The sequence below is a fragment of the Camelus dromedarius genome, chromosome X (genome assembly GCF_036321535.1).
Source record: "Camelus dromedarius isolate mCamDro1 chromosome X, mCamDro1.pat, whole genome shotgun sequence".
NCBI lineage: Eukaryota > Metazoa > Chordata > Mammalia > Artiodactyla > Camelidae > Camelus > Camelus dromedarius.
In genome coordinates, this window is record NC_087472.1 from 48,491,676 (window position 1) to 48,513,526 (window position 21,851).

At 35.0% G+C, this 21,851-nt stretch overlaps 1 protein-coding gene across 2 annotated transcripts in view; it reads right to left on the reverse strand.

Annotated features, from left to right (window-relative positions):
* The window catches only part of KLHL4 (kelch like family member 4), an 84,327-nt gene that overhangs the window by 23,796 nt on the left and 38,680 nt on the right, over positions 1 to 21,851 (reverse strand). For both annotated transcript variants that reach the window (XM_064483000.1, XM_010976388.3), the window contains exons 2-5: positions 10,100 to 10,267; positions 9,608 to 9,744; positions 6,493 to 6,689; positions 3,827 to 4,039 (exon numbers count right to left, since the gene is read on the reverse strand). In XM_064483000.1, the coding sequence (XP_064339070.1) occupies positions 3,827 to 4,039; positions 6,493 to 6,689; positions 9,608 to 9,744; positions 10,100 to 10,267 (715 nt within the window). The remainder of the gene's footprint in view (positions 1 to 3,826; positions 4,040 to 6,492; positions 6,690 to 9,607; positions 9,745 to 10,099; positions 10,268 to 21,851) is intronic.

The window sequence follows — 21,851 nt, forward strand, 5'->3', positions numbered from 1 at the left end:
AATATTCTTCAGACATTTATCACCATTCTCTTTATATATTTCATTTCTGGAATATTTGTTTAAGATCACTTTTATCCACCACTACCATCATCAGGAAATTTCACATGGTCCACATTCTAGACATGAAGCATACTCAGGAGTGGGAGGCCAAGGTTCCAATGGTTGTGTGTTTAGGCTGGAAATTTCCTGTCATTCCAATAAAGTAAGAAAAGTCCAAACTAAGCCCTCTGCTGACAGAATGTCATATAGACTTAAAGCAGTATAAAGTTAAGGGCCTCTGATTCTTTATACCAGTGCATCTCACATTTTTGCATATCTAAGAATCATCTGGAAAACTTGTTAAAACACAGATTCCTTGGCCTCAACCCCATAAATTGTTTCAGTAGGTCTATGGTGGGGGCCCGAGACACTGAGTTTCAAACAAGCCCCGAGGCTTTAGAGTAAATAGGTACTGAGAGTTCCAAATATGGCACAGTAGAAAGACACTGAACTCATCTCCCATCCCAGGCACACAAAAATTACACTATTTACAGAGCAACTATTGATGAAAAAGACCAGAACCTACCAGAAAAGATCTACAACTAAAGATATAAAGAAGGAACCACTATAAGATGGGTAGGAGGGGGTGGAGTTGCAGTATGGTCAAGACCCATAACCCAGGGTGGGCGACCCACAAACAGTAGAATAATTACAACTACAGAGGCTCTCCCCAAGGAGTGAGAGGTCTAAGCCCCGCAATGGCCCAGGGGTCCTGCACTAGGAAGATGAGACCCCAGGACGTTTGGCTCTGAAAGCCAGCAGGGTATACATTCAGGAGACCCAGAGGGCTATGGGAAATAGAGACCTCACACTCAGAGGGCACATACAAAATCTTACATGCTCTGCGGCCCAGGGCAGAAGCAGTAATTTGCAAGCAGCCTGGGTCAGACCCACCTGCTGATCCTGGAGAGTCACCAGGAGAGGCAGTAGGCAATCGGAGCTCACTCTGGGGACACAGACACTGATGGCAGCCATTTTGGGGAGCTCATTCTACCATGCAGACACTGGTGCTGGAAATCACCATTTTGCAATCCTCCTTCTAGCTTATTAGCCTCAGGACCTAGCCCTGCCCTAGCCCAACAGCCTGTAGGCACCAGTGCTGGGATACATCAGGGCCAGCAACTAACTGGTCAGGGACACAGCCCCACCCATCAGCAGACTGGCTGCCTAAAGACTTCCGGAGCCCACAGCTGCCTCTAGACACACCGCTAGATATGGTCCTGCCCATCAGAAGGCCAAGACCCACCTCCACCACCAGTGGGCAAGCATCGGCCCTTTCCTCCAGGAAGCCTATATTAGCCTCTAGACCAGCCTCACCCACCAGGTGGCAGACACCAGAAGCAAAAAAACTAGGATCCTGCAGGCAAAACCCTCTCTCTGCAACCCCTAACAAACAATCTGAAATAAGCTCTGGCACCCCTGGGCCCTGAACCAGCTCTGCCTGCCAGTAGTCCGGCACTAACTCCAGGATCTGGCTTCACCTGCTAGTGGGTGGGCAACAGCCCCAGAGCCTTCAGAACTCTGACTTTATCCACCAGGGAGCCAGAACTAGCCCCAGGGCCACCTAGGGTTCCGCAACCAGCACCCATGATCAGGCCCTGCTAAACAGTAGCCAGAAGCATTCACACAAGGCAGGACCTGGCAACCAACCAGACTAGGGGCCAACCAAGCCTACCAGACCATCCACACAGTCAGCCCACCACAACAGAAAGACCCACACAGCCTTCTTAGGGGACCCCCGAGATCATGGCTTGGGTGACTAGAGGGGAGTGCACGGCTGAGACACAAAGGTCGTCTCCTACAGGAGGCTACTTCTCCACGGTTGAGAAACATAACTAACCTATCACATACATAAAAATACAAATAGCAACTTGGACAAAATGAGGTGGCAGAGGAATATGTTCCAGACAAAGGAACAAGATAAAACCCCAGGAGAACTATGTGACATGGAGAGAGGCAATCTACCCAAGTAAGAATTCAGAGTAATGATCATAAAGATGATCAGAGAACTCGGGAGGAGAATGGATGCACAGGGCACGAATTTAGAAGTTTTTAACAAAGAGTTAGAAAATATAAAGAACCACCAGAGATGAGAAATATAAAACTGAAATGAAAAATACACTAGAAAGAATCAACAGTAGACTAAATGATGCAGAGGAATGGATCAGCAAGCTGGAAGACAGAGTAGTGGAAATGACTAAAGCTGAAAAGAAAAAAGGAAAAATGAAAAGAAATGAGGCCAGTTTAAGAGAACTCTGGGGCAACATCGGATTTACTAACATTCGTGTTACAGAGGTTCCCAGAAAGAATGGTACTGGCACTAAAATAGACACATAGATCAATGGATAGAAACCCAGAAATAAACCCATGCATGTATGGTCAATTAATCTATGACAAAGGAGGCAAGAATATACAATGGAGAAAAGAAAGACAGTCTCTTCAATAAGTGGGGATGGGAAAACTGGACAGCTGCATGTAAAAAAGTGAAATTAGAATGTTTTCTCACACCATAATCAAGAATAAACTTAAAATGGATTAAAGACCTAAATCTAAGACCCCAACTTATAAAAATACTAGGAAAAAAACATAGATAGAACACTCTTTGAAATAAATAGAATTTTTTTGGATTTGTCTCCTAAGACAAAGGAAACAAAAGCAAAAATAAACAAATGAGACCTAATTAAACTTATAAGGTGTTGCACAGCAAAGGAAACTATAAACAAAATGAAAAGAAAACCTATGGAATTGGAGAAAATATTTGCAAATGATGTGACCAACAAGGGGTTAATATCAAAAGTATATAAATAGCTCATACAACTTAATATCAAAAAATCCAATAAAAAAAATGGGCAGAAGACCTAAATAGATATTTCTCCAAAGAAGACATACAGATGACCAATAGACAAATGAAAAGATGCTCAACATCACTAATTATTAAAGAAAACTACAATGAGGTATCACCTCACATCAGCCAGAATGGCCATCATCAAAAAGTCTATAAGTAATAATTGCTGGAGATAATGTGGAGAAAAGGGAACCCTCCTACACTGTTGATGGGAATGTAAATTGGTGTCACCACCATGGAGTACAGTATGGAAGTTGCTTAAAAAACTAAAAATAGTGTTATCATATGGTCCAGCGATCCCACTCCTGGGTATATTTCTGGAAAAATCAAAAACCCTAATTCAAAAAGATACATGCATTCTGATGTTCATAGCAGCTCTATTTCCAATAGCCAAGACATGGAAGCAACCTAATGTCCATCAACAAGAGTATTTGTTTTAAGAATCATTTTTAGTATAATCCTTAATGCATGATGAGGATGCCATTATAATGACGCTCTAGAGCATCTGAAACTATTGTAATATATTTTCAATCACAGCAGCTAATCACTCATATTAGTAGGCATTATCCAGAATCTAACTCTTTTCTAGAGACTACTGTAGGATGACTACTGTGTTATGCTATTGTAATGATTATCACCTTGCCTAGAAGGTGTCAGGAAAAGAAAAAGAGCCTAGTCTTCTGCTTGTTTCAGGTGCTGTTTGGTGAGAGAGGAAATTGAAACTAACAAGTATACTGAAATTTAGGGATTATCTATAGGTTTTTTTAAAAAACCATTTTCCTTCTCTCTTCATCATTAATATTGTTAATTGAAGGCTGTATATGTCCTTCTGTGAAACAAATCCTGTACCAGACACACTCTGAATAAAATAAATGAGGACTGGATTAATGCCTAGTGGTAGTTTAGAACTATGATTTGCATAACCTGGGTAAATTTCCATACCTGCGGTGGAAGTAAGGGCAGTCTGATGTAGGAAAGCAGCATTGCGAGGTCTCGTTGCCTCGCCTGCACATCATGCCCCACCCACTGCATGAGAGCGTGGAAAATGGTCTCTTCATCAGGCACATTAATGTCATCACTGCACAAAAGTTTTGAAATTTCATTTGCTGGAAGCAGGAGGAATTCTTGGTTCTTTATTACCTCTATGAAGTGTTCCTAGAAGAGAAAGATCTATTGAAACTGTACTTTAGAAAGTTCTTAACAAAGTACGCTTATTGAAGTATTTCCCCTTGTTAAACTGCAGATAAAGCCAGCAAGACGGATGTATGCATTTATAACAAATAGGTGCTGTTGCTGCCCGTGACAGGGCAATGGGGGAGCCTTCTGAAACTGAGGGAGTAAAATCGTGTGTAAACCTATGTGTTAAAAAAGGGAGTAAAACAGTGTTTAAAATCGTAAAACCTACTCCCTACTCAATGGCTAATGTGGGTCATAGAACAGTTTAAATTATCTATGTATGCACTGCAGTATTCAGCACTTTAGAGAAATATTTAGTTAAGCTTAAAGATTAATTTTAAATTATCTTGTTTTGGAATTATTTTGCTCCTAATTTCAAGGTAAACCCTTTCTTCTATGTGCTTTCCCAAAAGGCTTCTTTAGTGCCCTTGGTTTGGTATTCATTTTTTAAAAATCCACACTTACGTTGTTATAAAGTGTAATAAATGAATATAACATATTTGCTGAATGTTTCATCAATGCAGGCTACTGCTTGTATGATTGTGGTGGTTAACTTTATGTGTCAATTTGACTGGGCTATGGAGTGTTCAGATTTTGGCCAAACGTTACTCTGGGTGTGTCTGTGAGGGTATTCCTGGATGAGGCTCATTCACATTAAGGAGGGCAATCTGTTTTACTCAATCTATGATTCAAATGACTGCAATTAAATCCTTAGAGTTTAGCATTATTCTTAGACATTAAAATTATTTACATTGTATATTATCAGTGCAGTAGTACACAAGCATTATGGCAAGATCTTTACATATTTTACTGCCTTTATAATAGGTACTAAAATAACTAAAGAAGAAGGATTAAAGGAGACAACAGTATTGCATTTTTATGCACATCCTGTTTTAACACTCAGTTTCAGTCACATAATAGGAAAAGGAAGACAGGTTCATTTTGAGCAACAAAAATAATTCAAGCTGTTTATCAGAATGTGTTTTGTCTGCAAGAGTAAGATACCAGACAGGAAACTGTTAATACTGAGTTCAAGAATTTAAGTAATTTAACAGGAAGTTTTCATGTTTTGCCTTTGCGGTAGGATTAACCTTTGAACTGCTGTTCCTATAGATTATATGGCATCTATATTTAGGACACAGGAATATAAATAGCATAATTAAATGACATATGTTAAAATGCCAATCCATTATAAAGTGATTTGCCACATAATGGGGGGTGTTTCAGGAATATGTTTGAAACTTCAAATTTTGAAAATGATCAGGGTTGGGAAGAAGAGGAGGGAAGTTTTACAACAAATATTTAGAGGATTCATACATTACAAATTTAAACTTTTTAAGATTTGTATAAAACTCCAGAAAATACTCTTTAATTATATGCATCTCAATTCTAAAACTGTAATGTTAATTTTATTGCTGTTTTTTAGTTGTGATTCTATTGTTCACTTTTATGTACTTGCTTTTTATATTTGAATATTAAATAAATGTAGCTATTTGCTTAGCTTGAAATATTATCTTTTGATTGGGTTTCACAGAAAGCTACATCTCGTGTTGTCCTCTGCTTCAGAGGTTAACAAGTTCATTTTCTTCTTTGCATAAGGGAATTATTAGCAGGAATGGTAAAGATTTATTTAATATCCTCTATTTTTCCTTGCCTCCCTACAGACAATCTATATTTCATATCACTGTCACTTGACTAAATATAGTCTTATCCCATGACACTTTTAAAGAATTATCACATATGAACATGTTCATTTAATTTATTATAATTACTAATAGAATTGAGAGGATTTTAAGTTATTTAAGTTAAAAGATTGAACTGCAAATTGTTTTTTAACCAAAATACATGTTTCATTAAAAAATAAAAATTCAATTCAATAGAACTGTCTGATTTACTAATTTTGATAGTTATGAAGCTCTTCCAGTTAATATGATCCATTAATATTAGTTTTTTATTTACTGAATGATATTTAACTTTCATTAGAAACAATATTTGTACAATTTTACAAAGTAAAACATTAGGGAAATTATATTTTCTTAATACTGTGGATTCTACTTGAAACATGTACAGTTTGATTTTTGGCACTATTTTTATTTCTCCAGGCTTTGAGATTTAATTCAATCTTTTTAGCTTCAAAAATGTGAAACTTGCTTGAGTACAGCTCAACCAAATAGTTTAATCTAATACCTATTATGTGCAAGTTATTTGAAAACTATATAAATTTGTATTGCTTAATTTTACCTCAACATTATGATCTTTACCTTGGAAAGGTTTTATACACACACAATACACATACACACACAATACACATACACACACACACATCAGTAAACATATCAATAATTTAGATATTGTATTAAAACATTTATATATATTATATATATATATACTTATTTTATAACTACAAATTAGTATGAAGTAATTGCCTTTACCATTGTGTACTTATGTGCCACACTCAGGAGCTCTGTACAGCCCTGGGCATCTCCAAATGATCGAATCCCTAAGCAGTTTGAAGGGTGGAGCTGCTTTATGAGAAAATTGGAGCAGACTTCAATGACTTGAGTCAACTGCAGGAGACAAGCCGCAGCCAGCAAATTTTCAATAGTATCCTCCTTCAGTTGCAGGACACCTAGATGGTTTGAAAAAGTAAAGAATGATTATATGTTCCATAAAGTAAGACAAACAGATGCTAGATAGTTGAATTTTTCTGTTTCTCTCATTAATAGGGCTGTTTTTTTCCAGCGTCCAGTAACTACTCAGGGAGTACCTTTTGAGGTAAATATATGCAATGGAGCCTGTACAAACACTAATAAGATGGCTGAAAGGAGCCAGACCAGATTATCAAAAACAACTGCAACATGTGAACAGTGAATACCACCACTGCAAAGAATGGCAACTTCTTGTTTCTTTATCCTCTTAGACCTGCGTCTAAATCTTATATAAAACACTGTCTACATCATGACTCAAGGAGCATTATGTCATATTGCATAAGGATCAAACAATGGGCCGTACAGGTAACTGTAATTTGTGTGGAAAAAGCATCTTGTAAATAAGAATATTGAGTTTATATGTCCATTTTTTTGTATCTTCATTTATTAGCTGATAAGGATGACTTTTCCCAAATATTATGCCTGGAATTAACGCCCGGCACTGTCTCAAAAGAGATAAAACGTTGCCAAGAGTCCTCAGATAAAGGATTGCTTATATGATGATTTTCCTAGGTATAAAAACAGACTCTGTTTAAAAATATCTGTAAAGAATTTTTAAAAGCCGAGATCAGAGCAGTTTAAGTTGTTTCTTTCATTAATATAGCTGTATTATTTCTGGAGCAAAAATTATTGATGAATTATTGCAAATGTAAGTTACTTTTTTATTTTTCAAGGGGAGGTAATTAGGTTTTATTCATTTATTTTTTAATCTCCGGAGGTACTGGGGATTGAACCCAAGACCTCGTGCATGCTGGGCAGGCTCTCTATCCCTAAGCTATAACATCTCCCGCAAATGTAAGTTACTTTTATAAGTTATATTCCTATATTTTTGTTTTAGCTATGTTATAGGGAAGTTATAAAGAATGATATTTCATATGGATTAAATAAACTATAAGTTATTCTTTTATAATTTTGCTTTGTAAAATACCTTAATGTGGATTCTATATGATTGCATAACCATTTAAACAAAGAATAATACATACTGTGAGCTGCTTTGTATTTGGTTCAACATCAAAATGTGTTGTAAAGGGGTCCAATCCATCAGTGGAATTTCTTGTGCTGTTTCTTATACTGGATTTTGAAGGGAGAGCCCTGCCTGTATCTGACGAAACTCAGAGAAGTATGAACTATTCTCAGATTCAGATCTAAAGATTCACCTGCTATAAACATTGAAATTTGGCCTCATTATTAAGAATAATATTCATTTCACAATGAATGAAACCGTAAAATTAATAGAAGAAATTATTAAATTAGTCTCAGCAATGATTTCATGGGTAAGTTGCACAGGGAACAAATGCTAAAATAAACAAGTGGGACTACATCAAACTGAAGAGCTTCTCCACAGCAAAGGAAACAAAAAATAAATTGAGAAGGCAACCTAAAGAACGAGAGAAAATATCTACAAACTGTATATATGATGAGGGGTTATATCCAAATATATATAAAGGACTCATACAACTCAGTAGCACAAAAGCAAACAATCCAATTTAAAGTGGGCAAAGAACCTGTATAGACTTTTTTCCAAGGAAGACATACAAATGACCAACAGGTACATGAAATGGTGCTCAGCATCACTCATTATCAGGGAAATGCAAATCAAAACCACAATGAGATATCACCTCACACCTGTTAGGGTGGTTATTATCAAAAAGAGAAGAGATAGCTAGTGTTGGTGAGGCTTTGGAGAAAGCGCTGTTGGTGAAAATGTAAGTTGGTTCAGCCATTAGGGAAGACAACATGGAGGTTCCTGAAAAAAAATTAAAAAAAAAAAAAGAACTACCATATGATACAGCAAGCCCACTCCATAGGAAATGAAATCAGGTTCTTAAAGAGATAGATGCACTCCCATGTTTACTGCAGGATTATTCACAAGATATGGAAACAACCTAAATGTCCTTTGAGAGATGAACAAATAAATAAAATGTGAAATACACACACACACACACACACACACACACACACACATACATATTCAACCCTGAGAAAGATGGAAATCCTGCCATTTGTGACAACATGGGTGAACCTGGAAGGCATTAAGCTAAGTTAAATAAGTCAACCAGAGAAAGACAAATACTGTATGGTATCACTTGTATGTGGAATAGGGGTGGGAAAGGGAAGATGGGGAAATGTAGGTCAAAGGTACAAACTATCACTTACAAGAATAAGTTCTGAGGATATGAAGTACAGCATGGTGACTACAGTTAATAATACAGTATTGGGTGTTGTATACCTGAAAGTTGCTGAGAGTGTACTCACCAAAAAAAAAAGTTAACTATATGAGATAATGTATGCATTAATTATCTTGATCTTGGTAACCATTCCACTATATATATGTATTATATACATGTAATATATATAATATACATGTATATTATATATGTATATATAGTAGAATATATATTATATACACATATACATATACGTATATATGAAATCAAGTCATATATTTAAATATTTAAATATACATAATTATATTTGTCAGTTATTCCTCAATAAAGTTGAAATAAATAAAGAAGAGTTAGAAAACCCCACTTCTGTTCTCATTTTTACAAATGAGAATGTACCCACACCATTCAAGAGAGAGAAAGCTAGACATGTTCTTGTGTTTTGTGTTGAAATAGCTCTGTTTTCTCATGGCCAAACTTTTTCTAGAATATTATTTACCTCTTGCTCTTTTATACCAGTGAATTTAAATACTGATTCTGCCACCTTAGGAAACTTATTTAACTGGTCTATGCTTCAATTTTCTCACTTGTAAAGTCAGAATAATAATAATGTGGGTTATATAATGTAGGGTTATTGTGAAGATTGAATTAGGTAATACATGCTAAGCACTTACCTGTGTAAGCATACTGAACCAAGGAATTAAGTGCGTTAGGATCGACTCCTTCCATCCGGACCTCTTCTTGTTTGGCTTCAAGCACATCATTAGTAAACATGGCAGCAAAATAATCAGACACTGCACTGAGAACCAACCTGGAAATAGAAATGTTTCACAGGAACTGAAATCAGTCCATAATCTCATTGAAAAGTATGAAATGCAGTCAGTAAGTTTGTGACACTGGTTTTCTGCATAAATCTTTCACAGTTCAGTCACGTGTAGTGAAATTAGAAAGGTAAATTAAGTAATTTGAGTTTCTTTAGAGAATTTGTGCTGTTTTTCTTCATCAATTTCTCTTAAGTTTGACTTTTCTATATATCACACAGGGAAATGGATCATATAGGATAGTGTTTTTCAATATAAAAAAAATAAAAATCTATTTTTCTCAGTGCTCTAATTTGTAATCAGTGCTATACTCAACAAATGATCTGTCTGCATAAGGATACTTACCGATGGGCTGGGATTCGGAGGTGTCCAGCGATGAGTAGCACATCACACAGTTGTTTCTTTTTCAGGTAGTTCTCCATTTTATGGAGAGTTTGTTCTGCATGGTTTACAGCATGGAACTGCTCCTCAGACCTGCTGACATTCATTTCTTCAGGCTGTTGTGTATCTAATCTGAAAGGGGGATAAGTGTAAGAATATAGTTTTTTCTCCTAGTGAATGTGCAAATGTCCAGTGGAAATTTAGGCATATCAACTTCTAAAGGAAATATATTGAATTAAAGTAAAGATAAAATTTGCCCTCTGATCTTAAATATTTTGTTATTATTGCTCCCTAACCTCCATTAAAGTGAAGTGTCCTGGTTAGTACTTATATCTGGAATGTAATCATGAAGGTAACTATGTATGGTTCATCTGTAGGGCTAGTGGTAGTTGTTATATACACAAACATAAACTTCAAATTACAAGCCTCTTTCTTTTGATTTTTATTGACATCATAATTACATCATTAGGCATGAAATGCATGATTCGAAATATTTTTCAAATCTGATTCTGTTCTGAAGCTTTTCCGTGGAGTATTCCTTATACATCAGAAATATTCCTTGAAGAATCTCAAGCCTGACAGTTCTATAACATTATTTACACTATGGTATTCTTATCCAGAAAATATACATATTTCCATCTTTTTTTCATTTTCCAGCTTTATTGAGATACAATTGACATATTACATTGTGTAAGTTTGAGGTGTACAACGTACTTATATGATACACGTATATATTACACATATATATTGTGAAATGATTACCACAATAAAGTTTGTTAAGACATCCATCACCTCACATAGTCACCATTTTGTGTGTGTGTTTGTGTGTTTGATGAGAATACTTAAGATCTACTCTCTCAACTTTCAACCAAACAATACAGTATTGTTAACCATAGTCCCCACCATGCCATACATTAGATCCCCAGAACTCAGTCATCTTCTAACTGGGTATTTGTATCCTTTGACTGTTGACTGTGCAATAATGAAAGCTGTCAACATGTCTTTTCAACATCACACAATGGTGGAATTTAAATACTAACACAAGCACAGAGAGGTTTACAATCAGTAAAAGCTTAAAAATGTGATGGTTGGATGAACACACTTAAATACTTTGCTTGTTGCCTTTCTTGCTTCCAGGCATCATTTCCCAGCCACCAGGTAGGATTAGTTTTAGGTTCCCTGACCTTCCATTTAGCCCGTTTATTTGAAGACAAGTGGTCCAGGGAGATGTTACTCTCTTTTTGTCTGAATTACAATTCAAATGAATGATTAGTCTCCTAATCTTCTTAACCTTTAAAGTTTCTTTGGAACATTCAGTCACAATATTGTATAGATAATCAGAGTAACATGGTATGAATATCCTTTAAAATTGTCTGCTACAAAATGTGCTTGTTTGTTTTGGAAAAGAAAAATCCCTTGGCACCATAGACTGGAAAGCATTCAGGTTTCACTAAACTCACTTATCCTAATCTTTCCTCTGCTCAAATGGTTTGATTCCCATTGAGTCAATCAAACATTAAATGTTTAATTATCTTAGCTGTCTTCATGTATATTCCACCATGTACTGAAGAGGGACATATTCTAAAGGAGGAATATATTTTGGAAAGTTCTTGCCAGGAAATAATTTTATTCTGTGAATTTTCTTCAGCCTAATTTGGTTAAGGACAAAAAAAAAAAGTCTTTAATTAGTGGCTAGTTTGTGATATGTCTATATGTCTACCTGGGCATAGTACATTTATTAGATCTGCAGTGTTTTTTATAATTAAAATGCAGATTTTTAGAATCTAAAAATCCTATCAAAATGAACCAATCCTAATTTTGTTAGGTTTCAAAAGACAGGCAACTCTATCTTGTGTGTCATCAAGAAATAAGAAATTAGTACTTAAAGAGATATGGGTAGATCAAATTATAGCATCCAAAATATAACTGACATATTCATATAAAGATATAAAAATATTATAGTCTACTCTTGATCATTAAAAAGCAGAGTTTAATAAAATAAACAAGCAAAACAATAACAATTAAACTAAACTACTGACACTTAGCCTGATCTTAATAAGTTTCCAGAGCTCATAAGTTATAATTCTCTTGCTTCCATTTTAGATACTGTAATGCCAGGTCAGATGTTACAATGGAAGCCATTGCATTAGAGAATGCTCTTCCTTCTTCTTTTTTGTATGATAACTACAGATTATGACATGGGAGGCAGCATGGTGGAATGAAAAGAGCATCAAAATACCTGGATTAAGTTCCTGCCCTTGTATTTACAAGCTGAGTGATCTTGAATAAGCCACTTTATCTTTCTAAGCATTAATCTTTTCCTCCAAAATAGGTATGGAAATAATACTAATACCAATGCTGCTAACAATAATGCTTATGTCATGGGACTCTTCAGATGATTACATGAGATAATGTATATAAAATCTCTGTACAAATGTTAAGTCTTATGCTAAGCTAGTCCTAACTACCAAGATGTAGTGATTTCCATAATTATTTTAAAGATTGTTTTGGTCTCAAACTGCTATTTCTTTAATTAATAGGCTCTATCTTTAGAGAAGTTGTAAGATTACAGAAGATTTGAGAATTCTTTATGTTTGGTTACACAAGTAAGAGGATGTTTTTAGTTTTTACAGCTAGGAAAGGGTGCTACTGGCATCAAGTTGGTAGAGACAAGAGTTGCTAGCAAACATCCTACAATAAAGAATTATTCAGCCCAAAATGTCATTGGTGCAAGTTTGAGAAACTGGTTTATCTCTTAATTGTACAACTTTTTTTTTTAATAAGAGTAGATTTTTTCAGAGAGATACATACTCCATAGACGGAGTGCAGGCTGTCTCTGAAGGCAAGAGAAAGGCCATGAGGTGTGGGGCTTGGGTGCTTAGTTCAAAATAAAAGTAGATACACACTCCATAGACAGAGTGCGGTCTGTCTCACTCAGAAGGAAGAGCGGCCTACAATTAACTTTTTAAGCCTTTGAAAGCAGGGACTATGTTTAAATTTTTTGTAAGAATGCACGTAATAAAATACTTTGCACACAATTAACATGTAATTGCTGATTTAATATTCAAGCCAAATTTCAGTGACTAAATATTACACTACACTTTTTTTTTTCTGTGGTGAAATGAGTAAATGTATTGAGTTCTGAGAGTGAGGAGTGAAATTTGGGCTATCATTTCAAAGAACTTTTACTTTAAATGAAATTCTACCATATTAAAAAATGGTGGGATTTTTAAACTTTACTTTTTAGAACAGTTTTAGAGTTACAGAAAAATTGAGTTGATAACAGAAAGTTATCATATGCCCACACTCAGTTTCCCCTATTATTAACATCTTATATTAGTATGGTACATTTTTAAACAATTAATAAACAGATATTGATATATTATTATTGTCTAAAGTTCATGCTGTATTCAGATTTCTTCCCTTTTTACTTAAGGTCCTTTTACTATCCCAAAATGTCATCCAAGTAACATATTTCCTTAGGCCCTTCTTGGCTGTGACAGTTTCTCAGACTTTCCTTATTTTTGATGATGCTGAAAACATTGAGGAGTACTGATCAGGTATTTTATGGAATGTCCCTCAACTGAGATTTGTCTACTTTTTTCTTATAAGTAGGCAGGAGTTACAACTTTTCAGGAGGAAGACCACAGAGGTAAAATGCCATTCTCATCACATTACTGTTGATGTTAACATTGATCACCTGGCTAATGTAGTGTTTTTAAGTTTCTTCACTGTAAAGGTATTCTTTTTGCCTCCTTTCCGTCTTGTTCTCTTTGGAAGGAAGTCACTATGTACACCCTACACTTAAGGAAGGAGTGAGACATTATAGTCTACCTCTTGGAGGGTAGGATACATAAATTATTTGGAATTCTATGGCATGGGATATATGTCTTTTCTGAATTATCTATCTACCTATCCAATTATTTTTTATACAAGTATAAACTCATGGGAATTTCTTTTATACTTTGGCTTAGAATCCTATACTATCTTATTAATTTTGTTGCTTAACTTGTTCCAGCTTTGGTCATTGGAAGCTCTTGCAATTGGCTCCTATGTCCCTCTGCCATACCCAGTCATTGTGGGGTCATTTTTAGCACTTCCTTACTTTCTGACACAAGAAGGGGCCCTAGGCTCATCTAGTGCAGAATCAGCCATTTCTCCAGGGAGCCTTAATTCCTTTTACTGAAGAACTGTATTAGAAATCACGATCTGAGCACTATATATACTCATCATTACTGGGTATCATTGCTTCTAGGTTCTCTCAGCCGACAGAGAAAGGGAGTATATGTGTATATACTAACCTAATATGTTAATGTGGGATATTACTTTGATTAATTTTCACATGTTGAACCAACTTCACATTAAAGGAATAAATCCCACTTTATCGTGGTATATAGTCCATTTAATGTGCTATTGCATTCTGTTTGCTAGTATTCTGTTGAAGATTCTTTGTATCTACATTCATAAGAAATATTGGTCTGCAAATTTATTTTCTTATAGTGTCTTTGTCTGGCTTTAGGAATCAGGGTTAATGGTGGCCTTGTGGAATGAGTCTGAAAGTACTCCCTCCTCTTCAATATTTCAGGAGCGTTTAAGGAGGATAAGTATTAATTCTTCTTCAAATATTTGGTAGAATTCATCAGTGAAGCCATGTTGGTCCAGGGCTCTTCTTTGTTGAGAGGTCTTTTGATTACTAATTCAATCACTTTTACTATTTACAAGTCAGTTCATATTTTCTATTCTTTCATGATTCATTCTTATCAGGTAGTATGTTTCTAGGAATGTGTCCACTTCATTTGGTTATCCAAAAGCTGGCATACAGTTGTTCATAGCAATAATTTTTATTATTTCTGATTTTAGTTAGTCTTCTCTCTTTTCTTCTCAGTCAATGCAGCTAAAGGTTTGCCAATTTTGTTGATGCTTTCAAAGAACCAATTCTTGATTTCATTGGTTTACTTCACTTTTTAATCCTTGATTTTATTTCTGTGGTAATATTTCTTATTCCTTTCCTTCTATTTAGGTTTAGTTTGGTTTTTTTCTTAATTAAGGAATGAATTTAGATTTTTGATTTGACATCCTTTTTCTTTTTTACTGTAAGCATCTATAGCTATATATTACCGTCTTAGCACTGCTTTTGATACATACAGCAAGTTTTAGTATTTTAAGATTTCATTTTAATTGGCTCAAGATATTTTCTAATTACCTCTGTATCTCATTTTGCCCTAATGATTGTTTAAGAGTATACTGTATAAATAAGCTATAAAGATATATTTTACAGCACAGTGAATACAGTCAGTATTTTATAATAACTATAAATGGAGCATAATCTATAAAAATTTTGAATCACTATGTTGTACATCTGAAACTAATATAATATTGTAAATCAACTATACTTCAATAAAAAGTGCTTATCCTAGGATCTCAACCAAAATCACAATAAAAGGTTTATTTAAGTGAAAGCAAAAGTATATTGTAATTTCCACATATTTGTGGGTTTTCTAATTGTTCTTCCACTCTTGACAGCTATTTTCATGCCATTGTGCTCAGGAAGGATATTTTATATGATTTCAATCTTTAAAATTTACTAAGACATTTTGCAGCTTAAGATATGGTCTAACCTTGATAATATTCTGTGTGCACTTGAGAAAAATCTGTATTTTTCTATTGTTTGATGGATTGTTCCTTATGTCTGTTAGGTCCAATTATTCTATAGTGTTGCTGAAGTTCTCTATTTCCATACTGAACCTGTGTCTGGTTGTTCTATGGGTTATTGATATTGGTGTATTGAATTCTCCTAATATTTTTGTAGGTACATCTAATTCTCCCTTCAATTCTGTCAATGTTTGCTTCATATATTTAGAAGCCCTAATATCTGTTGCTTCTGTTTTTATAATTATTGTATCTTATTGGTGAGTTGACCCTTTTATCAGTATAAACTCCTTAATCTTTTGTACTTAGAGTCAATTTTGTTTGATATAATATGGCTAGCCTTGCTCTCTTTTGGTTGCTATTTGCATGAACTATCTTTCTCCATTCTGGAATGTCCTTAATCTGAAGTGAGTTTCTTTAGACAGCATATAGTCTGATCCTTTAAAAAAAAAATCTGTTCTGTCAATCCATATCTTTTGATTGAAGAGTTTAATCCCCTTATATTTAAAGTAATTACTGATAAGGAAGGACTTAAAATTGCCATTATGTTCATGTGTATGTACAATGGCTCTGTGTGGGGAAGTCTTTCACTAACTAGCCCAGCATGAAGGTTGAGGTCTTTTCAGGTCTTTTCTGAGAATGCATTTTTGTGGACTTACATGTATGGTTTTTACCCCACTGTCTCAAATATACAGCTGCTTATATATGTCTTAATTTCTCTGAATCTCACTCCTGCTTCTTTGTGGGGCCTTAGATATTCTGTTTTATTTCTTTGCTCATAATCCCTTGCTCCAAGTGTCCATGGGTCTGTAGTCCTTCTGCAACTTTCATGTGCTGTGGTGCCTTCCACTGCTTTCTGTGGCTTCCAACCTGAGATCCAAACCATGCTGTTATTCTCATCTGAGCAGTAAGTTAGGCAATACTGAAATCAGTTCTTTGGGTAGCCTACAGATAGGCCAGAATGTTGCATACAAGTTCCACTCATTCCTTGTGCCTTGAGGAGGAAATCAGGAAATTAGTTGCCTTCTTCCAATTATGCCATGCCATCTTGCTACAAGAGCAAGCATAAATGCCATGAAATTTCCTACTGATTTGAGTGTGACTTTTCCTTGATTAAGCATTTTCTTGTTTGCTGCATATCCTTGGTTTGTTTCCAAAGCTCCCACAAAGCTTTTAAAATCAATCTGTAGTTGTTTACTTGATGTTTCCATGGAGGAAAAGGGTCTGGAGCTTTTTAATCCACCACTGTGCTAACATCACAGAAGCTACTGCTGCCTGATTATATTTAATTTTAAGGAGAATATTTGAGTTTCCAATGTTTTTCTGAGTAGCAGTAAAACAGATATCAGAAAAATAGACCTTTGAGATTGCTTCTGCTGCAAAACTATTTTGTAACAATTTTACTTTGAGAAAGAAGGAAAGGCATTATCTTAAAAACTGTTGAGGGTGTTGTTAATTTGGAAGGCCACTTTGGAAGGCTACTTAGAAATATAACTTAAAAATTAAACAATAGATACTTTGTAAAGACATTCTTGGAGAGCCTCGCAGAAGCCTCCCAAGTTTGAAGTTGAAAATCTGAATGCAGTTATTTTAGAGAATTTGCCTTTTACCATAGTTCAAGTGTAAAGGCACAGAACCAGGTGGTGTTAACACAGAGTGCATAACTTAATACTTAGGCATATCTCAAATAGCTTCATAATTTTTCTTCCTGTTTTTCTTTTGTCAGTTCCTTTTTTCAAGTTAGCCATGGAGATTAAATGGAAACTTAGCCTTCTTCTAATGGTGCTGCTTAACTTCCCCAAATTCATTATAGAAAAGATCTTCTTACTGAGGGAATATAAAACTGCACAGAAAAAAATTTTTTTTTATAAATGGCAATGCTTGACTGTATGAAAAACTGCTTTCTTAAATCCACAGGACAACCTTATTACTTAAATAACATTTTTGTACTGACTCTCTTTTGGAAAGCTGATAAAGCTTCATCCATGTGCTTCTCCTGGAAAATAGAAGGCACTCAGGAAAAATATGCACATTTTTAATGCTATTGTAGTTTGAACTTTACTACATTTGTGGAGTCTTGGAAGTGGATGAATTAAATCTCAAAAAGCAAATCACAAACTTAAAGATTTTTCTTGCTCAGATAGCTGTGGTACATATTGAGAACCTTATAGTCATGCAGCTAATATTATGATTCTGGTAGCATAAATTAAGCCAACATTCTAACCCTATATGTTATTTGTGTGAAATAAGTATTTTAATATATCACATGTGATTATATTTTAAGATATTATCTGTTGTAAATGACTGAAATTGTTATTTGGAAGGAAATATTATATATGGATAATATGAAGCAAGAGCCGACAATATTTTCATTAAATACAAAACATTTTGCCATCTATAAAGGCTTATCTGTTATTAATATTTAGGATAATATATTTTAAATTTTTGTTGGCATTTAACTGTAATAAATTATGATGGCATCAATGTTGAAATCACTTTCATCTTGGACTCTAAAATTTATTTCATCTTGGATTTCTAGGTTCCAGAATTGTGAGAAAACACATTTATGTTGTTCAAGTAATCAAGTCTGTGGTATTTTATTATGGTAGTCCTAGCAAACTGATGTAAGCTATATATAAACTTAAATATGATAAGGTCAGGTAATTTTTTTCCATTAGCTTATAAGCACTTGCTGAAAACAGCTGTATGTATTTAATAATAATAAATGACAAAATCATAAGAGATGTCAAAAACCTATTATTAAATATTGCATTAATTGTATTGTAAAATTAATAAAATTTGAGAAGAGATAGTGTGGCATAGTCATTAAGAACTTAGGCTTTTTACTGAGATAAATGCTTACTTTCAGTTCACTTAATTAAGTGATTTTAAGAAATTTTGTAATCTTCCCTAATGTTCAACTCCTCTCATCTGCAAAACAGTGCCAACTCCAAAGAGGTTTTTTTTTTTTTTAATACAACAGGAAATACTCATGAAATACTAGACATTGTAGTCACCAGCAGCACCAGCATTGCCACTACTGTCATTATTATCCTCTCATCATCATAATGACCATTCAGGGCTGGGAAAGTGAGACGTGAGGGAAGGGGGCAGGGCACAACCGTTAAAAGAATGACACAGCAATTGAAGACAGGACATAAACTGGTTAGAATCAAGATGGCAGAAGATTCAACTTCCACTAGACCTTGAGCCTCATTACAGGCTCATTGTAATGTATTAGCATGCTAAATGACACACCCACAGGCAGCTTCACAGTTCCTAGGCTGGCCATAAAAGACCAAAAAGTGGGTGGGGCCCAATTCCTGGAAATCCCTGCCCCTTCCCTAAACCAGTTGGGATAATCTTCCTACTTGTTAGCATATGAAATTACCCGGCCCATAAAATAACCATCCCCAAATCTTGCAGGCACTCTCACTTTCCTAGACAACTCCATGCTCTGGGGCAGCCTCTCTTGCCTTCTGAGATGGCTCACACTCTGTCTGTGGCGCGTGTTATCTCCCTGAATAAACATACTTTAACTTTACTATGGCTCGCTCTTGAATTCTTTCCTGCATGAGACAAGAACCTCTTCTCTGGCAACAAAAGCAACAGAAAAAATACAGGATATCTTTAGAAGGATACAGAAGGAATACACGTGAGCTTAGCCTTGAAGGATGGACATGGCTTGGATGAGCAGAAAAGAGTGAGAAAGGCATTTGAGGAACAGAGAACAAGGTGAACAAAAGCTTAAGTGTGGTAACTGCTATTATTTTTTCCAGCTAAGTTTCTCTTATATGTGAGAAGTAATGTAGACGCAGCAAAGTAAAAAGTACACTAGGAGCAGAGGTTAAACACCAGGAAAATCACAGGCCATTTACCAGACCTGGTATGGGCAATGAAAAGTGAGAAAAAGGAAATCTGGGGTCAGGAACTGAGTCAATAGGAAGGACTTGTTCAGAATTACTTAGTCTGATGGGTAGTTCTAGATTACAGCTGATAATGACTTGACAAAGAAGCAAGGAGAGTGAAAGTAGTTAGCATTTGGCTGCAGTGAGACCGCTTTTGAAGGTCTTCCCTGAGTGAAATAATGGCAATTCTGAGCGAGATGCTTGGCAGCAGAAAAGTGTACAGCATGTTCAGCATCAGCATGTGACTAACTTCACTGGGGTACACAGATTACACGTGAAACGAAAGTAAAAGCAGCAAGTAACAATCACAGACTAAATGAGCTATAGCAAGGACAAGAAAGAGAATAATACAAAATTGTGCTTTAAACAGCAGCAGGGTTAAGAGAAGTTGGTGATCTTTTTCGTTTGTTGTGTTTTATTTGGAGAAAAGTTATTTAACTGAAGGGAATCTCATGCTTTGTTGTTGTTGTTGTTGTTGTTGTTGTTGTTGTTGTTTACATCATGCAGGGTAAGAAGTATCTGAAAAGAGGTTTATAAACCAAAATGATGAGACATTCATACAATCTATACATAAATGACAGTCCCTTAGATGTGAAGATTGATGTGTTAAGTTTATTGGAGGCTGCTGAAAGACTTATGTAGCAGTTGCTAAACTTTTGGAGTTTCCAATGGGAACAGTGGGTAAGGCAAAGAGAAGTAGACAGTCACCTAACCAGTTTTTAATATGGTATTAAAATGTTTGCTTATTTATTTTTAAATGTTTTTCTAAATACTGTTGATAGTATTTTGTTATAATGTTACTATGACAGAGAAGAACAAACCTGAAATATACATGATATGCCATTATCAAAGTTCTGCCTCTCAGGCTTGACCTTTAAAGATATAGCACTTTTCATTCATAGAGAAAAAAAATTGCAGAACAGAGAACAACATTTGTCTTGTTGGAGGTTTGTTGGTACATCTTGACCTGACCTACATGGACAGCTATAAGAACAAAGGATTCTGGCAGCAAGAAGTTTGCAACAAATAGCCACACCTCCTCCCTTTTTAGTATAAAAGAAGCATGAATTCTAACTCAGGAAAGATAGTTCTTTGGGACACTAGTCCACCATCTTCATGGTTTGCTGGCTTTCCAAATCAAGTTGCTATTCATTGCTTCAATACCTTGTTTCTCAATTTATTGGGCTGTTATGTAGTGAACAGTATGAGGTTGGACACAGTAACATTACTGTTGTTCACTTGCTTTATAAGATTCACAAAATTTGTGAGTGATTTATGTTAAATACAGCCTTCCACTTTCTGCATTAAGGATAGAATTCTTTTAATAAGGCTTATTTTTTAAAATATAAAAACATATTTTATCATGAACAACCTTATTCTAGAAAATATATTTTTTTCTTATAGGAATTACATTTGTAATTCTACCCAAGATTTTTATATTATCTATGAATATACTTCTATTCAAAATAAAAAATCTAAGCTACTAATAAGAAATGACCAATTATAGAATGCTGAATAATAAGTTATGAAATCTGGTATAATCATTTGCAAATAGTGCAGCCAAATCACTCACTAAGCATTGGTACATGCTGGTAGAAGATTCTTTTTGGATAAGTTATTGTAATTATGGCATATTTTCCATATTTCCCATAATGTATTGAGTCTTGATGTCTATCAAGTATTTCATTTAACATAAGCAGAAAAGCTGTTAGAGCTGAAAATAGAATGTACTGAAGTATTTCAAATGTGAAGAGCTATATTTGTTTCCAATATGTTTATAAATCTGCCAGGAGTGCAAGTATCTTTTTTTTCTTTTTTGGTAACATCAAGGAAGGCGACTTGTTATAGATAGATAGATAGATAGATAGATATAGAGATATACATAGACATACACACACACACACACTCATTAGCACCCTCCTTTCCCAAGCTTTCTTGGTATAGACTTAAAGTTGTCTTACAAAAATTGTCTGAATTTATGTGTGTGCAGATACACAATCACAGTTCTACTTACCTTAGTGAAAGGATGCTACCAAGTATTTTAAGTCAATGTCAAGATCAAGTCCTAGATCTCGAATAAAAGGAAAAATGTATACCCTCATCTATATCCCAAATGAAAATTAGAGACTGTATTAAAGATATATATGTGGAATACAAAA